The sequence below is a fragment of the Salmo salar genome, chromosome ssa27 (genome assembly GCF_905237065.1).
Source record: "Salmo salar chromosome ssa27, Ssal_v3.1, whole genome shotgun sequence".
Classification (NCBI taxonomy): Eukaryota; Metazoa; Chordata; class Actinopteri; order Salmoniformes; family Salmonidae; genus Salmo; species Salmo salar.
Genome location: NC_059468.1, coordinates 22,426,421 through 22,451,360, shown reverse-complemented (window position 1 = coordinate 22,451,360; position 24,940 = coordinate 22,426,421). Strand labels below are relative to the sequence as shown.

Here is a 24,940-nt window from a genome sequence, read left to right as displayed (position 1 = left end):
CACACACACACACACACTTTCCTGAATAAGTCAGTTCACGCACATCCCGCAGAACCTTCTACTCAGCCGAAGGAGGGATGAACACAGAGAGAGAGGAGGGAGGGAGGAGTGCAGCGCTGGAGGGAGGCTTGATGATGACGAGATTATGACGATTATCGGCAAAGTGAAGACGAAGTAGGCGAGCGTTCCTTCATTTGTTCCTTCTGAAGTCTCAGTGAGCTGATCAAAACAACAACAAGAAAAAACCCAAAGCAACCGAAAACAACTGGAGCGGTGGAGTGGTATGGTCAAGGAGGAGTTGAGTTAGCGTGGTGTGTCATGGTTAGCATGGCTAGCTAGCGTCATGGCCGGCCCATCTCCTCAGCCGTCAGACACAGGGGGGGAGACCCAGCCGTACTTCTCGTGGGTCTTCACCAGACTCTTAAAGGTGGCCTCCGCCTCTTTGCGGCTAAACGCCTTCTTGGACTTCCCTGCTTTTCTGCAGATACGCCCCTACGGAGAGAGAGAAAGAGAGGGAGGGAGGGAGGGAGGGAGGGAGGGAGGGAGGGAGGGAGGGAGGGAGGGAGGGAGGGAGGGAGGGAGGGAGAGATGATTAGTAGGGAATTGACGCCATTGATACATTGAAAACACACCCACACAGAAAGAGAGAGAGAGGGAGTGAGAATGAGTACAGTATCATCTGCATTCAACACCTCACTGAGTCAATTATACTGAGAAAAGAGGGACCCACAACCATCAACCATCCTTCCACAAGCTCCCTCGGTCCAACTCCCCAAGGTGACTACACAAGTCAGCTCTTTACGTAAAAAAACACTTCCTTGTCACAGATATTCAACACCCTTATGTCACCAGTACTGCATCTAAAGGAGGAATATCCTCATAAGGATGAATGGTAAAATAATTTGACAGGTGAATAATAACATACACTACATAACCAAAAATATGTCAACACCTGCTCATCGAACATCTCATTCCAAAATCATGGGCATTAATATGGAGTTGGTCCCCCCTTTGCTGCTATAACAGACTCCATTCTTCTGGGGAGGCTTTCTACTAGACGTTGGAACATTGCTGCGGGGACTTACTTCCATTCAGCCACAATAGGTCAGGCACTGATTTTGGGCGATTAGGCCTGGCTCACAGTCGGTGTTCCAATTCATCCCAAAGGTGTTCAATGGGGTTGAGGTCAGGGCTCTGTGCAGGCCAGTCAAGTTCTTCCACACCGATCTCGACGCTGAACCCCACACCGATCTCAAAGGAATCCCAACTCTGATCTTTTGCCAATTATTTGTCATATTTGATACAGTACATATAGTATCTTATATTTTTCCCAATGTGTAAACAGCAACAACAACAAAAAACACATCTGATCTTTTGAGTTCTGGTTTGTACCACATTTGTATGTGGTTCCCAATGAACTCTGATCCATTATGCAACCTCAGTCTGGACGCAGATTTTTTCCACATGACTTGCTGTTACCAAAACAACCACCCAAAATGTAATGGAACAGTGACAGAAAATGGACTGAAAAAAAGATCAGATATGAAGAACAAAAACTGAATTGGGTTCTTACGGCCCTGCTATATATCAGCCATCAGCCATCAGCCATTGAGGGGATGCTTTAAAAAAAAAAAAAAATGAAAGCTACTATGCTGCTCGCATTGCATTGCGTCCAAGCTCAAGAATCAGCCAGCTTAAATTCTCATTGGCTGACGCGCACTTTCATTCTATCTTGTGAATTGAAATAATGAAAAATAAAGTTGATTTTGGTTGTTTTCTGTGTAGCAGGTAGACTGTCACATTAAGTGACATGGGTAGTGTAGCTGAAGTGTTAGGGCGGTGTGCAGCATGTGTGTCGTTCCACATTTTATTTTAACTGCGAAACTATGCAATACATATAAATAAACTGAATAACAAAACAAACCGTGACGCAGAGTTGAAACATACACAAACTCAAAAACAATCTCCCACAAACCCTGGTAGAAAAAAAACCCTACTTAAGTATGATCTCCAATTAGAGACAACGAGGACCAGCTGCCTCTAATTGGAGATCATCCCAAACAAAACCCAACATAGAAATACAAAACTAGAACATGACAACATAGAAAAACTACACTAGAAAACCCCCCTGTCACGCCCCGACCTACTCTACCATAGAAAATAACATCTTTCTATGGTCAGGACGTGACAGATGGCTGTGTAAACACAACGTCTTTCACTCTCTTGAATGGGGAAAGTTATGCTATTATCTAATTAAATGTGATAAAATAAACAAGCCATCCAAGGTTTTTATAAATATTTTATTTATTTATTAATTATTTACAAATTCTGTATGGATCATGTTTTGTGAATGGGGGCATTGTCATGCTGAAACAGGAAAGGGCCTTCCCAGACCATTATTCCTCCTCCACCAAACTTTACAGTTGGCACTATGCATTCGGGCAGGTAGCGTTCTCCTGGCATCCGTCAAACACAGATTCGTCCATCGGACTGCCAGATGGTGAAGCGTAATTCATCACTCCAGAGAATGCATTTCCACTGCTCTAGAGTCCAATGGCGGCGAGCTTTACACCACTTCAGCTGACGCTTGGTATTGCGCATGGTGATCTTAGGCTTGTGTGCGGCTGCTCGGCCATGGAAACCCATTTCATGAAGATCCCGACGAACAGTTCTTGTGCTGAAGTTGCTTCCAGCAGTTTGGAACTCAATTTCAGACAGATGATTATTATGACCTATGTGCTTCAGCACTCAGTGGTCCCGTTCCGTGAGAATGTGTGGCCTACCACTTTGCGGCTGAGCCGTTGTTGCTCCTAGACATTTCCACTTCACAATAACAGCACTTACAGTTGAACGGGGCTGCTCTAGCAGGGCAGAAATTTGACAAACTGACTAGTTGGAAAGGTGGCATCCGATGGTGGTGCCACGTTGAAAGTAATTGAGTTCTTCCCTAAGACCATAAACTAATTTGAAGGGGCGTCCATACACTTTTGTATATATAGTTTATACATGACCACGGTTTTGGTGGTGACAGCTCAGGTGCTATGGATGCTGTTGCAACATTAATGTTGAAGGAAAGAGAAAGGAGAGAAAAACCTTTTAAGATGTCACTCTCGATTGCCAGAGAGAAGGAGCTACTCGGAGACTAGATCCTCTTCTCAGAGCCAACAATGAAACATTTCAACATCACAAATATGAAAAGCTATAAATATAGGAGATGATATTCTTGCGATGGCTGCAAAAAGCGTCCTATAAACAATTGAGTTGGTCAAAGAAGCAATTCCATCCAAACACAATCTCCCATCTTGGTAAAAAAAACAACAACTGTATTTCCTACACACACAAAGGCTAATAATATACAGTATGTGGCAGATGAGGAAAGAAGTGAGTGTAGGCGTTGCATGTGACGCTAAAGCTGGGATGATCTCTTAGCAACAGTGGCTCAGTCTTCTCTAAAGAGGATTGTGTGGGTGGGAGAACAAAATGACAAAACAAAAAAGCCCTGACTTTATCTTCAAAATATTAATATTTAGCCTCAGAGCCACAATAAGGGGCATACTGAGCTAATATAAGATGCATGGCTGATTCTGCTTTTGGAGGCGTTGTGTGTTGTCTTAAATTACATCATCTAATTTATGATTCACCTCTGGAGCAAAACGCTTTGAAGAGTCAACTCACACACACACACAGAGAAAGAGAGAGATAGAGAGGGGGAGGAAGTGAGAGACAGAGAAAGAGAGAGAGAGAGAGAGAGAGAGAGAGAGAGAGAGAGGGAGGGAGAGAGAGACAGAGAAAGAGAGAGAGAGAGGGAGGGAGGGAGAGAGCGAGAGAGAGGAAAAGAGACAGAGAAAGCGAGAGAGAGACAAAGAAAGCGAGAGAGAAAAAGCGAGAGAGAGAGAGAGAGACAGAGAGCGAGAGAGAGAAAGAGAACACAGGCCAGAATGGCTCCTTGCCACCACCACAGTAAATCAGTTTCCATTGGTCACACTCAAACCACATTAAAAGGTAATGTATTAAACGAGAGGTTCGTGTGTCTGGACGGTCATTTTGCGTCAAAGGGATCTCAGTAAGGCTCTGGTCAAATGTAGTGCACGATGATGACTCTATCTGCAAATCAAATCAAATCAAAGTTCATTTGTCACGTGCACCGAATACAACAGGTGTAGACCTTACAGTGAAATGCTTACTTACAGGCTCTAACCAGTAGTGCAAAAAAGGTATTAGGTGAACAATAGGTAGGTAAAGAAATAAAACAACAGTAAAAAGACAGGCTATATACAGTAGGGAGGCTATAAAAGTAGTGAGGTTAAATACAGACACCGGTTAGTCAGGCTGATTGAGGTAGTATGTACATGTAGATATGGTTAAAGTCACTATGCATATATGATGAACAGAGAGTAGCAGTAGCGTAAAAGCATCTGAAATAGCACCCTATTCCTTATATTGTGCATTACCTTAGGATGCAATTTCAGAACCATTCTTTGTCTGGTCAAAAGTAGTGCACTATGTGTGGAACAGGGTATCAATTGAGACTCTGTTTCAGATTCAGCCATTTTGTGTCAAATGGCAGGCTTGTTGTCTGGTCGGACATTTTGTGTCTCAAAGATTCTGAGGATGAGTAGGATGGGGTCATAATGCTGAGTGGTCAGGTGATTAGGAACACAGTTTCCATGTCTAAATGCGCTGGTTAATGAGACTCAGTGACTCAGACAGACTAGAACAGGAACATAATAAGAACAGGAGGATCATCAGCTCAGAAGGAGAGACCTTTCTCCTGTCTCTCAGAGGAGACATACAAAGACATTAAGGCTGTATCTCAATAGTTAGAGTAGTAGTAGGCCTACTATAGAGAGAATCTCAAATGCATACGTCCGCTCTCCTCTCTTCTCACCTCCTTCTCAAAACCCATTGGAGGAGAAGGTTAGAGCGAAGGGACCTCTGGCTTTCTCATCCAATGGGTTTTGAGAAAGGGGCAAGGAGAGAGATGATGTGAGGGGTATGTAATTCAGATTCTCCCATAGACTATTGAGATTAGTGATGCACCGATATGACATTTTTGGCCGATACCGATATCCAATATTTTCCTTGACAAAAAAAAACGATACCGATAACCGATATTGACAATTTTAGCGGCCTTTTGAACATTCTAGTACAGTTAAATAGTTAACACACACACATGGACGCAGCGGTCTAAGGCACTGCATCTCAGTGCAAGAGGCGTCATTATAGTCCTTGGTTCGAATCCAGGTTGTATCACATCCGGCTGTAATTGGGAGTCCCATAGGGCGGCGCACAATTGGCCTAGCGTCGTCTGGGTTTGGCTGGGGTAGGCCGTCATTGTAAATAAGAATTTGTTGTTAACTGATTTGCCTAGTTAATTAAAGGTTACACACACACACACCACACTGACCAAAATAAATAGCTAGCCAGCTACTTAACCCTGTTGCCCAAAGCTAACGTTATAAGCAGCCAGCTAGCTTCATCTGGCTAGTGAGGCTCGACCGGACTATGTGTTGTGAAGCTAGCCACAATAAGGATTAGGCACAATAGTGGACTTTTCGGTTAGCCTTCAAAATAAAAGTATGGCATAAATCTACTATTTGTGTTCATTTGCGTCACTGTCAATGACATGCTTTTATTTTGAAGGCTAACCGAAAAGTCCACTGTTGTGGCTAATCCTTACGTATCGATGAATCATTGTGACATATGAAATACGATTGATAGTGTAATCAATGTGTAATAACTACATATAAAATGTATGAATGCGTTAAATAATTATTTTGTTGGCATTTATGTATGTCCCCATTACCTGTAAAACATAATCAAAACCTATTTCTTTCACTTACTTGCTGTGTTGTGTTGTTGTTCATTTGTTCAGTCGTTTCATTCTCAACCAGGATTTCTATGGAACGCCATTTGGGTCTTTGTGTGTCAAAAAATATACTATTTAACACTATTTTATGTGTCAAATAACACTATTTGACGTGTCAATTAAGCTTGTTGACCAATCAGGACCTGAATATGACTGCACGTCACATAATTATTTAATGCATTCATACATTTTATATGTAGTTATTACACATTGATTACACTATCAATCGTATTTCATATGTCACAATGATTCATCGATACGTAAGGATTAGCCACAACAGTGGACTTTTCAGTTAGCCTTCAAAATAAAAGCCTGTCATTGACAGTGACGCAAATGAATACAAATAGTAGAATTATGCCATACTTTTATTTTGAAGGCAAATCGCAAATTCCACTATTGTGCCTAATCCTTATTGTGGCTAGCTTCACAACACATAACCCGGTCCGGTCGAACCTCACTAGCCAGATGAAGCTAGCTGGCTGCTTATAACGTTAGCTTTGGCAACAGGGATAAGTAGCTGGTTAGCTATTTATTTTCATGAACTGAAGTTAAATTTCAATAGGCGAACAACAAGTGGCAACCTAGCTAATACTTACTCACAAGGATTCCTAAATCATTGCTAAGAATAATGAAAATGACTGCAGTTTCTACTGGTCATTGTTTTCAGGCTGGTTGTATTGGTGCTAGCTAGGTACCAAGCTAAAGTTAGCTATCCCAGAAGTTGCGGTCAAACAAATTATGTTTTATTACCAACGCGGTATTGTAAACACATCGTTCGTGGCCGGTGTTTGCTTGTTTGCAGACTGTTTTGTACAGCTTTGACAGTGCTACTATATCTTTTTTGACACGCAAAGACCCAAACGGCGTTCCATTGAATGTATGTTGTGACGCTATTACTATTACTGTGTAGCAGTGACGCAATTACTGTGTAACTCCGGTAGGGCAACATCGGAAAAATAGTGCACTTGGTAGTGTTAACCGGTGCTCGACCAGTCGGCGAAAGCCATCATCACCCACGTCAGAGAACGGTTGATTGTCAAGGGCAATGACTTCCATTATCTTGGCTTTAATGGATTTCGCCTTTGAGTTGTCTCGCTGAAATGTTCTTACTCTTTCAAATGACTGCTTGACTTGTTGATTGTTCGATCCACACAGCAGACATTGTGGGCTAGGTTAGGAATGCTGTGTTGCACGTATAGCGCAACATTTTACGTGGAGTCATTACGTCATGTACCTTCGTTATATACGTATGCATGTCACCTTTGACATCGGTTTTGCACATCGGGCGTTAAACTAGACATCGGCCAATACCGATGTTAGCTAATATCGGCCGATTCTGATATGTTCACCAATATATCGTGTATCCCTAATTGAGATGCTCACTAAAGACACTGTGTCAGCAGTAATGGCCACCCTTTCTCAAAACCACTAAAACGAGTTGAAAAGTGAGGGAAATGTCTTGGTATTTTACCAGGCAAAATAATCCAGTTGAAGACTTATGACTTCGAGACAGACAAAGCCTCTTATCAATAACTCATTGAATTCCTGAAACCTAGGACCCATTCCAGAGAGGTGAAAGCTCAACTGGGTGAGACTGTTTAGCTTGCCTAACTAATCGTTACCTTGGTATAATCATGTCTGTGTTTTAATAATGTGCCAGTTGACTCTGTTACAACCACTGATTTATATATCCACTAGATAACTGGCAGGGGGCATAGTTTTGAAGCCACTGTGCCTCCATCTCGGCACTCCCCCACCGTTGTAAAAAAATATTTTGAAAGCTATAGAAATGCATTTATTAATGTCAACATTACTTTTTGACACATTTATTATATTATAGACACCTTAATGCATACTTTTAAATGATATTATATGAGCCAAACATTTTTTAAAAATTATATAAAATCATTACCCTTAAAGTATAGTTTTTGGAGATTACTATTGTTACTGTCCCCACTACAACCAAAAATACTTGAAACATTAAATTGAAATACTATAGAATTCCATTCATTCCTATGGAGGACTGCTCCTACTAGGGAGTGCCAATATGGCCGACCGGTGGCTTCAAAGCCTCTCAATGGCTAATAAATAGCATCAAAAATCCAGGGTTTATATACATCATTGGTTACAGCCCGACAAGGTTTGTGGCCATCTTTGCCATGGAGAGAGGTTGCCAGGGCGAATGAGAAGTGTCATTACCGTGGTGATTAATACCAGAGGACAACTGGCCAGTGGCCACTGGTTTAACACACAACCATTATTAGAGCAATTACAATACACACACACACGCATGCACAGCTAAATTCATCAACCTCATCAATTATGACCAATTAAACAATTAACAAATGACATTCAAAACAATTTCCTGAATTGTCTTGCACTGATTTAAATAAACTGGATATCACAGCCATTTGAGAGCTAAGCCTTATTTCCCCTAATCAACACTGCCTGGAAGAGAGCGATGTAGAGACTGACTACCTAATTGTTTACATTACATCAATCAACAATATCACTCCACCGGCCAGCACACTCCATTAACGTGTGACGATTATGTCTGTCCCCCTAGCCACTGCGCAGCGATTATTTCCTTCCCCTTGGCTGTGTGACGATTATTTCCGTCCTGTCTGACCTGTGCAATGGGTATTTCCTTCCTTCCTTCCTGTGTGTGTGTGTGTGTGTGTGTGTGTGTGTGTGTGTGTGTGTGTGTGTGTGTGTGTGTGTGTGTGTGTGTGTGTGGACAAAATAGGGACTGAAACAACTCGTTCCTGTCCCAGGCATGTCCGGGCTGACTGACGCTTAACAAGACTGAAATAACAGAGAGAGCGAGAGAGAGAGAGATAGAAAGAGAGAGAGACAGAGAGAGAGGGTGAGAGACGGAGGGAGAGAGAGAGAGAGAGAGGAAGAGAAAGAAGGAGCAAGAGAGAGATGGAGAGAGAAAGATGGATAAAGAGAGAGATGGGGAAAAGAGAGAGAGGTGTGCTTGTGTGTGTGTGTGTGTGTGTGTGTGTGTGTGTGTGTGTGTGTGTGTGTGTGTGTGTGTGTGTTACATCCAGAGTGTGCTTGAGGCTGTACACTACAGTTGTCTATCATTGTTAATCTAGTTCACTTAAGCCTTCTCTCCTTTGCTTGCTCACATCCACAGTGACACACACTTGTCCGTTGTGTGAAGTGAAGTGGTTGATGGGTAATCTTGTGAATGGAGATCAATGGGCTGGGCGGCGGGCGCTCCGATCAGGGCCCCAGTGTATCTTGGTAAGAGGCTTTGCGCTTGGGATTATTGCGTAACGCCTAGCTACATGTGCCAGAGAACCGGATCAAGCTAGAGAAACATGCTATGGGACTGGAGAGCTGGGGATATTGTCAACACATCACTGAAGACTTGTTGACTGTGGAGATTCATGTGTAATATGCAAATCGTTGTGGGTTTAGTGATGTCTGACTGTGTGTAGCTTGTGCAACACGCAAGTAGATACAGCACCAGTCAAAAGTTTGGACCCACCTACTCATTCAAGGGTTTTTCTTTATTTTGACTTATCTACATTGTAGAATAATAGTGAAGACATCAAAACTATGAAATAACACATATGGAATCATGTAGTAACCAAAACAGCATTATCTCAACCAGCTTCACCTGGAATGCTTTTCCAACAGTCTTGAAGGAGTTCCCACATATGCTGAGCACTTGTTGGCTGCTTTTCCTTCACTCTGCGGTCCAACTCATCCCAAACCATCTCAATTGGGTTGACGTCGGAGGATTGTGGAGGCCAGGTCATCTGATACAGCACACCATCACTCTCCTTTTTGGTCAAATAGCCCTTACACAGTCTGGAGGTGTGTTGGGTCATTGTCCTGTTGAAAAACAGATGATAGTCCCACTAAGCGCAAACCAGATGGGATGGCGTATCGCAGCCAAATGCTGTGGTAGCCATGCTGGTTAAGTGTGCCTTGAATTCTAAATAAATCACAGACAGTGTCACCAGCAAAGCACCCCCACACCATCACATCCACCTCCTCCATGCTTCATGGTGGGAACCACACATGCGGAGATCATCCGTTCACCTACTCTGCGTCTCACTAAGACACGGCGGTTGGAACCAAAATTCTTACATTTGGACTCATCAGAACAAAGGACAGATATCCACCGGTCTAATGTCCATTGCTCGTGTTTCTTGGCCCAAGCAAGTTTCTTCTTATTATTGGTGTCCTTTAGTAGTGGTTTCTTTGCAACAATTCGACCATGAAGACCTGATTCGCGCGGTCTCCTCTGAATACTTGATGTTGAGATGTGTCTGTTAGTTGAACTTTGTGAAGCATTTATTTGCGCTGCAATCTGAAGTGCAGTTAACTCTAATTAATTTATCCTCTGCAGCAGAGGTAACTCTGGGTCTTCCTTTCCAGTGGCGGTTCTCATGAGAGCCAGTTTCATCATAGCGCTTGATGGTTGTTGCGACTGCACTTGAAATTGACTGACCTTCATGTCTTAGAGTAATGATGGACTGTTGTTTCTCTTTGCTTATTTGAGCCGTTCTTGCCATAATATGGACTTGGTCTTTTACCAAATAGGGCTATTGTCACGTCCTGACCAGTAAAAGGGGTTATTTGTCATTGTAGTTTGGTCAGGGCGTGGCAGGGGGTGTTTGTTTTGTGTGTTTCGGTGTTTTGGGGTTTAGGTTCTATGTTATCTATTTCTATGTTTATATCAGTCCAGAACCTACAGAGACGCTCTTCAGCCCGGAGCCTCCAGCGACGCTCTTCAGCCCGGAGCCTCCAGCGACGCTCCTCAGCCCTGAGCCTCCATTTTGGGGGGGGCACACGGGGAGTTTGGCAGAGTCAGGTTGGAGACCTGTGCTAACTCCCCATGCTTATTATGGGGAGCGACGGATCAAGCAAGCACCTTGTTACGCAGAAATGAGCACGGTGTCGCCCATAAGCACACACAGTCCGGTGCGGCAAATAAGGGCTCCGCAGCGTTGCTGGGCGAGAGTTGGCCGGCAGCCAGGAAGAAGTGTGCCGGCACAACAGATCTGGTCTCCAGTGCGTCTCCTCGGCCCAGTTTACCTTGCGCCTGCTCTACGCACAGCAGCCCTCATTCCCCAGCACAGCCCAGTTCGCCCTGTGCCAGCGCTCCGCCCGTGCCGGGTTACAGTGACCATCCAGCCAGGACGGGTTGTGCAGGCCGTGCGCTCCAGACCTCCAGTGTGCCTCCAAGACCCAGTGTACCCTGTGCCTGCTCCGCGCACTCTACCTCCAGTGCGCCACCATAGCCCTGTAAGGCCGGTGCCTGCTGTGAGCACGCGGTCCGAAGTACGTCTCCCCAGTCCGGTGAGACAAGTTCCAGCGCCCCGAAGGAAGCCTCTAATGATGGTCAATGGTCCGACGTCTCCAGCGATAATCCATGGAATGAAGCCTCCAGTGATGATCCATGGCCCGGAGCCTGTAGTGTTAATCCATGGCACGCAGCCTCCAGTGATGATCCGGAGCCAAAGCCTCCAGTGATGATATGGCAACCCATGGCCCGGAGCCTCCAGTGATGATCCATGGCACAAAGCCTCCAGTGATTATCCATGACGCGGAACCAGTAGTGATGACCCATGGCACGGAGCCTGCAGCGAAGTTCCCCAGTCCAGAACCTACAGAGACGCTCTTCAGCCCGGAGCCTCCAGCGACGCTCTTCAGCCCGGAGCCTCCAGCGACGCTCCTCAGCCCTGAGCCTCCAGCGACGCTCCTCAGCCCGTAGTCTTCTGAAGGGGAGCTACGCCCAGAGCCAGAGCCACCTCCGTAGTGGGAGGATTGGGAAGGGGGGGTGTAGCACAGGGACCATCGTTGACGGTGGCCACCCTCCTTTCCCTCCCTTTAAGTTTGGGGTTGTTTTTGTTTTTGAGGTGCATTTGGGGTCTGCACCTTTGGGGGGGGGGGTACTGTCACGTCCTGACCAGTAAGAGGGGTTATTTGGCAGGGCGTGGCAGGGGGTGTTTGTTTTGTGTGTTTTGGGGTTTAGGTTCTATGTTATCTATTTCTATGTTTATATCTAGTTTTCTATTTCTATGTTGGGTTTTTGGCAATGACCTCCAATTACAGGCAGCTGGTTGTCGTTGTCTCTAATTGGAGGCCATATTTAGTTGTTTGTTTCACTTGTGTTTTGTGGGTGGTTGTTTTCCTGTATAGCCTGTGTTGCCTTACGGAACTGTTTCGTCGTTTTGTTTATTTTGTTCAAGTGTTATCTTTAAATAAATTAAGAAGATGAGCACTTTACCCGCTGCGCTTTGGTCCAATCCTTACGATGCCTATGACAGCTATATTCTGTATACCACCCCTACCTTGTCACAACACAACTGATTGGCTCAAATGCATTAAGAAGGAAAGAAATTCCACAAATGTACTTTTAACAAGGCACACCTGTTAATTTAAATTCATTCCAGGTGACTTCCTCATGAAGCTGGTTGAGAGAATGCCAAGTGTGCAAAGCTCTCATCAAGGCAAGGTGGCTACTTTGAAGAATCTAAAATCTAAAATATATTTTGATATGTTTAACACTTTTTTTGGTTACAACATGTGTAATTTCATAGTTTTGATGTCTTGACTATTATTCTACAATGCAGAAAATAGTAAAAATAAAGAAAAACCTGGAATGAGTAGGTGTGTCCAAACGTTTGACTGGTACTGAATATAAAGGGTTTCTAGACTTTTAATAATATCTTCCTGGTAGAAGATGAAGTGTAGAAAAGCAAAACATTTGAGAGTGAATTTGGTCTTAATTCAACAAAGGTCCTCTCTGGACGTGGTTATGTTCATGGCCGTCATGACCGCTGCCCTTATTAGCTGTGTTAACGTGCGATAATGTGTACTCCGAGCATGCGCTGACTAACTGGCAAGTGTCTTCACTGACATTTTCAACCTCTCCTTGTCTGAATCTGTAATACCTACATGTTTCAAGCAGACCACCATAGTCCCTGTGCCCTAGAACACTAAGGTAACCTACCTAAATGACTAACGACCCGTAGCACTCACGTCTGTAGCCATGAAATGCTTTGAAAGGCTGGTCATGGCTCACATCAACATCATTATCCCAGAAACCCTAGACCAACTCCAATTTGCATAGCGCACCAACAGATCTGTATATATCAATGATGTCGCTCTTGCTGCTAGTGATTCTCTGATCTACCTCTACACAGACGACACCATTCTGCATACATCTGGCCCTTCTTTGGACACTGTGCTAACAAACCTCCAAACAAGCTTCAATGCCATACAACACTCCTTCCGAGGCCTCCAACTGCTTTTAAATGCAAGTACAACTAAGTGCATGCTCTTCAACCGATTGCTGCCCGCACCTGCCCATCCGTCTAGCATCACTACTCTGGACGGTTCTGACTTAGAATATGTGGACAACTACAAATGCCTAGGTGTCTGGTTAGACTGTAAACTCTCCTTCCAGACTCACATTAAACATCTCCAATCCAAAATGAAATCTAGAATCAGTTTCATATTTCGCAACATATTCTCCTTCACTCATGCTGCCAAACATACTCTCGTAAAACTGACTATCCTACCGATCCTTGACTTCGGCGATGTCATTTACAAAATAGCCTCCAACACTCTACTCAGCAATCTGGATGTAGCCTATCACAGTGCCATCCATTTTGTCACCAAAGCCCCATATACTACCCACCACTGCGACCTGTATGATGTTGTTGGCTGGCCATCACTACATATTCCTCGCCAAACCCACTGGCTCCAGGTCATCTATAAGTCTATGCTACGTAAAGCCCCGCCTTATCTCAGCTTACTGGTCACCATAGCAACACCCACCCGTAGCACAAGCTCCAGCAGGTATATTTCACTGGTCATCCCCAAAGCCAACACTTCCTTTGGCCGCCTTTCCTTTCAGTTCTCTGATGCCAATGACTGGAACGAATTGCAAAAATCACTGAAGCTGGAGTCTTATATCTCCCTCTCTAACTTTAAGCATCAGCTGTCAGAGCAGCTTACCGATCACTGTACCTGTACACAGCCAATCTGTAAATAGCACACCCAACTACCTCATCCCCATATTATTACTTATCCTCTTTTGCACTCCAGTATCTCTATTCTCTACTTGCACATCATAATCTGCACATCTATCACTCCAGTGTTAAAGCTAAAGTGTAATTATTTCGCCTCCATGGCCTATTTATAGCCTTACCTCCCTACTCTTCTACATTTGCACACACTGCACATTTTTCTATTGTGTTATTGACTGTACATTTGTTTATGTGTAACTCTGTGTTGTTGTTTTTGTCGCACTGCTTTGCTTTATCTTGGCCAGGTCGCAGTTGTAAATGAGAACTTGTTCTCAACTGGCCTACCTGGTTAAATAAAGGTGAAATAAAAAAATAAATCAAAGATCCACAGATGATGCCATCTCTATTGCACTCCACACTGCCCTTTCACACCTGGACTAAAGGAACACCTATGTGAGAATGCTATTCATTGACTACATCTCAGCGTTCAACACCATAGTGCCCTCAAAGCTCATCACTAAGCTAAGGACCCTGGGACTAAACACCTCCCTCTGCAACTAGATCCTGGACTTCCTGATGGGCTGCCCCCAGGTGGTAAGGGTAGGTAACAACACATCCGCCATGCTGATCCTCAACACGGGGGCCTCTCAGGGGTGCGTGCTCAGTCCCTGTTCACTCATGACTGCACCGCCAGGCACACCTCCAACACTATCATTAAGTTTGCTGATGACACAACAGTGGTAGGCCTGATCACCGACAACGATGAGACAGCCTATAGGAAGGAGGTCAGAGACCTGACACTTACACAACAACCTCTCCCTCAACGTGATCAAGACAAAGAAGATGATTGTGGACTACAGGAAAAGAAGAACCGAGCACGCCCCCATTCTCATCGACGGGGCTGTAGTGGAGCAGGTTGAGAGCTTCAAGTTCCTGGGCTTCCACATCACCAACAAACTAACATGGTCCAAGCACACCATGACAGTTGTGAAGAGGAAACGACAGTCTCCCCCAGGAGACTGAAAAGATTTGGCATGGGTCCTCAGATCCTCAAAAGGTTTTACAGCTGCACCATCGAGAGCATCCTGACTGGTTGCATCAATGCCTGCTATGGCAACAGCTCGGCCACCGACCGCAAAGGCTGATTTCAAGTTTTCATAACAATCGGTAAACGGCATTTTTGGACGCCGATTTACGGCCGATTACATTACAATCCACGAAGAGACTGCGTGGCAGGCTGACCACCTGTTACGCGAGTGCAGCAAGGAGCCAAGGTAAGTTGCTAGTTAGCATTAAACGTATCTTATAAAAAACTATCAATCTTAACATAATCACTAGTTAACCACATGTCACGACTGTTCAAAGGAGCGGACCAAAATGCAGCGTGTTCGTAGTTCCACATATTTCTTAAACGTGAAACTGAATGCAATACACTTAAATACTAGAATATACAAAAACAACAAACCGTGACGCAGAGAGGAAAACACACTACTCAAAAGATAATAACCCACAAACAACAATGAGAAAAACCCCTACTCAAATATGATCTCTAATCAGAGGCAATGAGGATCAGCTGCCTCCAATTAGAGATCAACCCCAAACAATCCCAACATAGAAATAGAAAACATAGAACAACCCAAAACACCCCCCTGTCATGCCCTGCCCTACTCTACTATAGAAAATGACATCTTACTAGGGTCAGGACGTGACAGTACCCCCCCCCCAAAGGTGCAGACTCCGAACGCAAAAAAACCCCCCAAAAAAAACAAAAAAACAAACACAAAACACAAAGGGAGGGTAGGGTGGGTGACTAATGTCTATGGCGACGGCTCTGGTTCCGGGCGTAGTACCCCCACCGCCCGCTGATCCCCCCCGCTTCTGTATGTCAGGAGGAACCAGACCATGGATCATCGCCGGATGCTTCGGACCACCAACCGCCGCTGAAGACTCTGGGCTAAAGGCCGCCGCTGAAGACTCTGGGCTGCAGACCACCGCTGAAGGCTCTGGGTTGCAGACCCCCGCTGAAGGCTCTGGGTTGCAGACCGCCGCTGAAGGCTCTGGGTTGCAGACCCCCGCTGAAGGCTCTGGGTTGCAGACCCCGCTGAAGGCTCTGGGTTGCAGACCAGCGCTGAAGGCTCTGGGTTGCAGACCCCCGCTGAAGGCTCTGGGTTGCAGACCGCCGCTGAAGGCTCTGGGTTGCAGACACCCGCTGAAGGCTCTGGGTTGCAGACCACCGCTGAAGGCTCTGGGTTGCAGACCAGCGCTGAAGGCTCTGGGTTGCAGACCCCCGCTGAAGGCTCTGGGTTGCAGACCGCCGCTGAAGGCTCTGGGTTGCAGACCCCCGCTGAAGGCTCTGGGTTGCAGACCCCCGCTGAAGGCTCTGGGTTGCAGACCCCCGCTGAAGGCTCTGGGTTGCAGACCACCGCTGAAGGCTCTGGGTTGCAGACCAGCGCTGAAGGCTCTGGGTTGCAGACCAGCGCTGAAGGCTCTTGGTTGCAGACCACCGCTGAAGGCTCTTGGCTGCAGACCACCGCTGAGGGCTCCGGGCTGAGGAGCGTCGCTGGAGGCTCCGGGCTGAGGAGCATCGCAGGAGGCTCCGGGCTGAGGAGCGTCGTTGGAGGCTCCGGACTAGGGATGCGCACTGGAGGTCCGATGCGTGGGACTGGCATAGGTGGCGCCAGACTGGTAACACGCACCTCAGGTCGAGTGCAGGGAGCAGGAACAGGACACCCCGGACTGGGCAGGCGCACTGGAGGCCTGATGCATGGAGCTGGCATAGGAGGCGCCAGACTAGTAACACGCACCTCAGGGCGAGTGCGGGGAGCAGGCACAGGACATACTAGGCTATGGAGGCGCACTGGAGGGAGAGTGCGAGGAGCAGGAATCGGTCTCACCGGACTGGGGAGACGTACTAAGGGCCGAGAGCTCACTGCAGGCACTGGCTGTACCGGGTTATGGCTGCGCACTGGAGGAATAGTGCGAGGAGCAGGAATCGGTCTCACCGGACTGGGGAGACGCATTAAGGGCTGAGTGCTCACAGCAGGCACTGGCTGTACCGGGTTATGAATGAGCACTGGAGGGAGAGTGCGAGGAGCAGGAATCGGTCTCACCGGACTGGGGAGACAAACTAAGGGCCGAGTGCTCACAGCAGGCACTGGCTGTACCGGGTAATGGATACGTACTGGAGACTTGGTGCGTGGTACTGGCTTGGGTGGCTCCAGACTGGTAACACACACCTCAGGACTTGTGCAGGGAGCAGGGACAGGACACTCCGGACTGGGTATGCGCACTGGAGGTCTGATGCGTGGAACTGGCTTAGGTGGCGCCAGACTGGTAACACGCACCTCAAGACGAGTGCAGGGAGCAGGAACAGGACGTTCTGGGCTATGTAGGCGAACTGGGGACCTGGCATGCTGAGCAGGCCTACTCCTTCCGGGTTCAATAACCATCTTCGCCCTACACCGGCGAGGAGCTTGCACTGACCGCACCGGGCTGTGAGTGCGTATGGGCGATATAGTGCGCACCACACAGTAACTCATCGCTCGCTCCTCCGCACGCCCGCTCCGCCTTGCACTTTCTGCCAGTACTTCCCTTCGAAATCTCGCGTCGAGCTCCGCGCTTGACTCCTGTACTGACTTCTGTCTGCTCCACGGCTCTCACAGGAAGTTCGATCAGGGCTCCCCCCTGATGTTGACAAACTGCCCTTACGCCCCCACCCCCAAAGAATTATGGGGCTGCCTCTCCACCTTGATTATAGGTGGATATAGTGCTTCATAGTAACGTCGCTCCCTCTTGTCTTCCTCTAGTTCCTCCTTCGGGCGACGATACTCCCCAGCCTGGCTCCAGGGTCCTTTACCGTCTAATATTTCCTCCCAAGTCCACGACTCCAAGTACTTCTCCTCACGCCGCTTGATCCTTTTATGGTGGGTTATTCTGTCACGGCTGTTCGAAGGAGCGGACCAAAATGCAGCGTGTTCGTAGTTCCACATATTTCTTCAACGTGAAACTGAATGCAATACACTTAAATACTAGAATATACAAAAACAACAAACCGTGACGCAGAGAGGAAAACACACTACTCAAAAGATAATAACACACAAACAACAATGAGAAAAACCCCTACTTAAATATGATCTCTAATCAGAGGCAATGAGGATCAGCTGCCTCCAATTAGAGATCAACCCCAAACAATCCCAACATAGAAATAGAAAACTAGAACTTAAACATAGAAATAGAAAACATAGAACAACCCAAAACACCCCGTCACGCCCTGCCCTACTCTACTATAGAAAATGACATCTTACTAGGGTCAGGACGTGACACCACATGGTTGATGATATCACTAGTTTAACTAGCTTGTCCAGCGTTGCATTTAATCAATGCGGTGACTGTTAATTTATCATCGAATCACAGCCTACTTCGCCAAACGGATGATGATTTAACAAAAGCGCATTTATGAAAAAAGCACACTCGTTGCACCAATGTACCTAACCATAAACATCAATGCCTTTCTTAAAATCAATACACGTATATTTTCTTAAACCTGCATATTTAGTGAAAAGAAATTCATGTTAGCAGGCAATATTAACTAGGGAAATTGTGTCACTCCTCTTGCGTACAGTGCAAGCAGAGTCAGGGTATATGCAGCAGTTTGGGCCGCCTGGCTCGTTGCGAACTGTGTGAAGACCATTTCTTCCTAACAAAGACCGTAATTAATTTGCCAGAATTTTACATAATTATGACATAACATTGAAGATTGTGCAATGTAACAGCAATATTTAGACTTAGGGTTGCCACCCGTTCGATAAAATATGGAACGGTTCCGTATTTCACTGAAAGAATAAAAGTTTTGTTTTCGAAATGATCGTTTCCGGATTTTACAATATTAATGATGGCTCGTATTTCTGGAGCACCAAGTCTAGGTCCAAGAGGCTTCTAAACAGCTTCTACACCCAAGCCATAAGACTCCTGAACAGCTAATCAAATGGCTACCCAGACTATTTGCATTGCCCCCCCCCCCCCCACCCTCTTCTACGCTGCTGCTACTCTCTGTTATTATCTATGCATAGTCACTTTAATAACTCTACCTACATGTACATATTACCTCAATTACCTCGACACCGGTTCCCCCTGTATATAGCCCCGCTATTGTTATTTACGGCACAGACAAATGAAAATTTATTTGATTTGATAATGCTGATAATCACCCAAGGTCAAACCACTTCTAAAAACCATTCAGTGATTGAATTGGAGCGGTGCAGCTCACATGTTCTACAGCTTGAGCACCACTTATAGAATATTCCCTCTAAGATATGAACTCTGGTACTGTCAAATTAAAGAACCATCTTCAATCTAAAAACCTAGTCTTCTTCTGCTACCCTGGGGTCACAGCCATGGGAATCTATTGTCTTTCTACTCAGTAATTACATCATCGTCCCATTCAGGAGATGGTTGTTATTGGAGGTGATCATTTCTATCTCAAGCAGAACCACCACAGGGAACCACAGAGTAGCAGTACTGGTGGCACTAGAGGAGGAATTACTTTGTGTTAGTTTCACATTCAGGATATGGCAAACCAATCACATGGGAAATTAGGATACACACATACAGAGATGCACAAGCAAAGACACATGCGCATGCACACGCACGCACTTGCATAATTAATCAATATTGTTTTCATTAGCAAACTGGAGGAGGAAGGCACTGGGAAGTAATTAGTGTATACTGACTGCAGAGCTGCTCCTCTCTCTCTCTCTCGCTCTCTCTCTTTCTCATTCTCTCTCTCTCTTACTATCTCCCCATCAGAGTGTAATCAGAGATAAGATGGAAAGAATAACCGACTAATCCAGATGATGACAAAAGGTCTTCGCTGTCGCGAGTCAATTCTAGAACCTTGTGATGTTCTGTCTTGGCTGATACTGAAAAAAAAGAAAATGGTGTACTCTGAATACTGAATGTGTGTGTGTTGGTGTGTGTGTCTGTGTGTGTGTGTGTGTGCATGCGTGCGTGTGCATGTGTGCAATTTTGAAAGTAAAGATGACCCTTGAAGCTAAATACCTATCACAAGTCCCCCCGGAGACCATTTCCAGTCATGTTATTTGGGTCTCCCTCACGAGCCTTAAGGCCTCAACCAGTGGGATGGAGATGAGGACCACTACCTTCACAGCTGCTTCTGCTCACAATGCATCATTAGGATCTAATTGGCTCGTAATACATTATAAATGTATTAAGTGTAAATGAAATACTTGAGATGATGTGTACATCACCAATCTATATTATTGTCTTTGCTAGTCTTTGCTATGGATCCTTTTGGGTGTTTTTCCTTACATTGCCCATGCATTTACAATTGTGACCACATCTTATGTGTCAATGTACCTGAATTATTTGAAGTGATATGCACGATATCAATGCATAATATTGAAAACTGAACCACCACACATACCTTTGCTTTACATTGTCCATTAGACTAAGCATATGTTTCTTCCTCTCTAATAATTCATGCATTTAATAGACCTATAATAACACCTGCATGACCCAATGTCAACTGGAATTCAACTGAAATTCCGTTACATCATCAAAGAGAAAAGGGAAAAACTACCACTCTTAGGTCATTGGAGGGAAATCACATGACATGCTTACATAAATTCCCCCTGTCATAACGCTATCATAACAATGACGTCACATGTGACTGGCGAACCCAAACCGTCAGTCAAAGCAGCTAGATTCAAGGAATGACAAGCAATAACGTTCTAATGCATGAAATGCTCTACTTGTTCATGTGGTGCATTTCATGCATCAGCGTACTGATTGAATAGGATCAGGTCAACAAACATGATAAATTGTAGGGAAATGATCATATTTGATGACAGAGGGGGTGAGAATGTTGCAGTGTCTGATTTACATAGGTTCTGCTCAGTCCGTATCTGTCAAAGAGGACAGGACAGGTAGAGGGGAGACAAGCCACTGACTGACTGGATGATGCTTGGTCAATGTGGTTCCAATGACTTTATAGGCTACCTGCAGTAGTTTAATTACATGTTTTAGTACATTTTTTACATCTATGATTTCAAATCATTCCTGTAGGCTTGAGGAAATTAAACCCCCATACACATGTATTCTATATCTGGCCAACAACTAGATTATCTGGAGTGACCTTGTCATTCTATGGTAGACATTTATTTCCCCCTTTCTGGAGGTGATAAAATATGATGCATTCCAATGAGGAGATAGGAGGAGGAATATACATCTCACACGGAGTAGAGAACATTCAGAGCACAGTAGCGAAATGGCGTCTGTAATGTCACAGCTAAAGATTAATCACGTCTAAGATGGGGAGATGGATTCCCGCCTCTCCCTTTCTCTCTCTCAGAGCTGGGGGAGAGATATAGGTCTCACTATATGAGATCTGTATCACAGTAAAACACCATTCTGATTCTGCTCAGTTTGGCAGATATGAGCAATGGCAAGCTGTAACTAACTCGCACAGTCTCCTGACAGTATTAGACGTTCATCCAAGTTTCTCAAGCTTCAAATTTCGAAATTGTTGCAAAGATCAAATTTCTAAGTGTTTAAGGTTAAATTAAGGCATTAACTCCGAAATCCTAAAGTACGGGCTAACGTTTGGGATAGGGTTAAAACAGAAATCTCAAAAACAACTTTCTATTACTGGATTCCAACTTGCAACCTTTGAAATCAGAGCAGGTGCTTTTGCCCTTCCGTGTACACAACGCAGTAGAAAAACAGAAACCTACTTGAAGGTAACAGTGCTCAGACATGAATGGACGTCGAATACTGACTTGTATCATGGATGGACGTCGAATACTGACTTGTATCATGGGTGACCTAGCTGCAACTACTTCGTATTGACAGGCATTATGCAGTATGGGTTCACTAAATTAACATTATGCATGTTGCATGAGTGTCATGTATGAACATTCAACACTAAATATTCAGCGTCCGCTGCGTCTGATGTTCCAAAACACACACGGGAAGAATGCATTAACAAAACAAATATCCTCACCTGTCCTTTTACCAGACTTGCCGCAAATTGTCTCATCACGGCTTCCACTGTGTAGGCGCTGGACCATCCGCGGGGGGTTAACAACTCCATACATATCGCTCCACCGTCCAGAACGTACCCGTTTTCCAACCGGGGGGTGAGAACCCGCATGAATGGCGGAGAGAACGGGAAATTGTCGGGGAAAGAGACATTCAGCAGAATGAACTCGGTGTTTGTTTCTTTCATGTCCTGCCACAGCGCCGAGTCTTTGTCCACCTGGTGGAGCTTGACGTTCCAGTCAAATAGATTGTCGTCGACCAGCTCGACCGTTATAAAGTTGTCTCCCAACCGCCGGATCTCCTGGAGTTCCTTCATAAGTCTCCTCGTCCGGACTTGGGTGCAGTGCTGCCGGTGAGGGGCTAGTGGTGGTATTGAGGCACTGGTCGCTGATTTTCCAACCCCGATCCCACCTCCTCCTCCTCCGCCTCCCATCTGCTGTTTCTCATTGGCGTCCTTGCCCTGTTGCTTATCCTTTACGGACGGTTTGTCCTTGCTGTTGTGCTGGTCCAGCTTTTTCGCTTTGATCTCGGGGGTGCTGAGGAGGTTGTTCGTCTCGTTGGTGGTCTGACAGTGCTGCTTAGTGTTCTTCGTGTTCCCCTTGGTTCCCTTTAGCGAGCCCTGGTGATGCTTGGGGTCCTCTGTGTCCCGGTCGTGAAGACGAATCAGACCGATTTTCCGCAGTAGAGTGGCCATTATGTTTTCGCCGAGCGCAGGGCGATCAAAATGCACGATTCTCCCTTAACAGCCAACCACTGATGTTAGACTGTGAAACCGTAAAAAAAAACGTCAACAGTGTGCCGCAATCGCTCAGCTATACTGCAGCCTCTGGACAGACGCTTGCATGTAGCCTAGTCTTTCTTCAGTGCATCATTCCGATGAGGTCCGACTGAAAAAACACACAAGCCATGAATAAACCAATGAACTGCTGTCTAATCGATTTGCAGTCTAATAAATCTGCCACTGAATATAAAAAATAATCATATTCAATATTAGCCTAGTGGACTGACTGTGTTGTGGCTATTGACTGCATTCCTAGTTGCAATGGTTGCTTAATATCTCTGCTCTTATCCAATAGGCAACAAAGCGCACCGAATAGATAGATGCTTTGAAATAAGCCTATACACTATTATGTATGTTAGAAACGAATATAGAAAACACATAGAATAGCTTCTCTATTTTAATATAGCCTGCACATCGACTTACCATTTATACGTCCGTTCGGAAAAATGTAGCCTTGGCGACGAAAAGGCGAATCTGCAGCAGCACTGGCAGCAGCTATTACAGTGGAGAGGGATATCAAACGGTTACTATCCAGCAACGTTCCCGTTGATGTGACCTGGAAGAGCGAGCTAAAGCCTTTGATGTAACTGCAGCTGCCGCGACACTGTATCTACTGAGGACAAACCAACTCCACTAATCCTTGGCGAGGACTCACACAATCCTCGTTAGCTCGCTGCGCTCACTCACACACAAATAGCAGTAGCGGAACGGAACGACCAGCCAGACGTGGGTTGGCTTTGGCCGCTCTACCTTGTTGGAATGGATAATGATGTGGACAGGAGTGAGAGCGATAGATGTGGACGGAAGAGGAGAGAGTGAAAGTGGGCTGGGCTTTTTAGCCAATGTCATCCTATCATAGCCGATACATATGGCCGTTTTCTCCACTTTCCAGGCCTATATGACTCAGGGTTGGGGTCAATTCCCTTCAATTCCAGTCAAGTCAGAAAGTAGGGTGATGTCAGCATTAGTGGGACATCAGGTGTTGTGGTACATTTGTGTTTGAGGGTACTGTTCTGTGTTGATTTTGCAACCCAATCACAATAAATGTTATTGGGCTGTTGGTGAATCAATTAAAATGTTATTTGGCATTGCTTCGTAAACAACAGGTATACTAACAGTAGGGTTGTGTAGGTTACTTTCTAAATGTAAACCGTTACAGTTACTAGTTATCGGTCCAAAATTGTAATCAGTAATGTAATTTTGGGATTACCTAAACTCAGTAATGTAATCTGATTACATTCTGTTACTTTTAGATCCTTTTCCCCTTAAATATGAGGCATTAGAAGAAGACAAAAAGGTATGTTACCACTTAAACGACATCTACTGCAGGATAAATCAATGTTAAAGTTCACATAGCTGGACATATATGGATATTGTTACATTTTACTTTATGGGTTGATTATGTTGGCTTCTTCTAACCCATCACTTTCAACTACATATAATAACAAGATTAAATTATATTTTTACATTAAAAACCAAAGTCTATCAGAATTCCAGTCATTCCAGTAAATGTTATACCCCTTGATCTTCAAGAATAGGACTTGGAAATATGGAAGTATAGATTAGCCAAATTGTTTTACCTGAGCATAACCCCAAAACTAAGGACTTATTAGCCAGCCTACTCTGTTGTTTATGATTTTGTTGTCATGGAGGACTGATTGGGCTCATTGATTCGAGTTGAAAAATGTATGCTGCGCTCATGGAATGGCATGCTTTGCTATTTACATGTGAAAATTAATGCTGTATGCTGCATTTGCAGTCGCCCTGCCTCTGTTTTGGTAAAAAGCTGAGGGATGGGTCTGGAAAAATGAATCCACTCTCAGATTAATAGACGGAGCTATGGATGCAAGGACTGACCATCCATGATATAAAATGTATTGTTTTAACCATGTTATATAGTGTTTGTTTACATTTATAATGTTTACAAACATTGGAGATATACAAGCTTATATTTTGGGTTCTCATGGAGTGTGACTAAATTCTTGAGGCATTTATAAGTTATATTCTTCAAGAATCAATGGATATATACAGTACCAGTCAAAAGTTTGGAATCACCTGCTCATTCAAGTGTTTTTCTTTATTTTGACTATTTTCTACATTGTAGAATGATAGTGAAAACATCAAAACTATGAAATAACACATATGGAATCATGTAGTAACCAAAAAAGTGTTAAACAAATGAGATTCTTCAAATAGCCACCCTTTGCCTTGATGACAGCTTTGCACACTCTT

General features: G+C 44.9%; 1 protein-coding gene across 1 annotated transcript; it reads right to left on the bottom strand.

The window, feature by feature from the left end:
- Nucleotides 1-316: 316 nt before the first annotated feature.
- Nucleotides 317-23,508, bottom strand: LOC106588697 (ubiquitin-conjugating enzyme E2Q-like protein 1). Its single transcript, XM_014177961.2, has 3 exons — nt 23,132-23,508; nt 21,890-22,814; nt 317-492 (listed from the first exon to the last, which is right to left on the bottom strand). Exons 2-3 carry the CDS (start codon nt 22,619-22,621, stop codon nt 361-363), a joined length of 864 nt encoding a protein of 287 aa, XP_014033436.1. The 5' UTR covers nt 22,622-22,814; nt 23,132-23,508; the 3' UTR covers nt 317-360.
- Nucleotides 23,509-24,940: the final 1,432 nt, after the last annotated feature.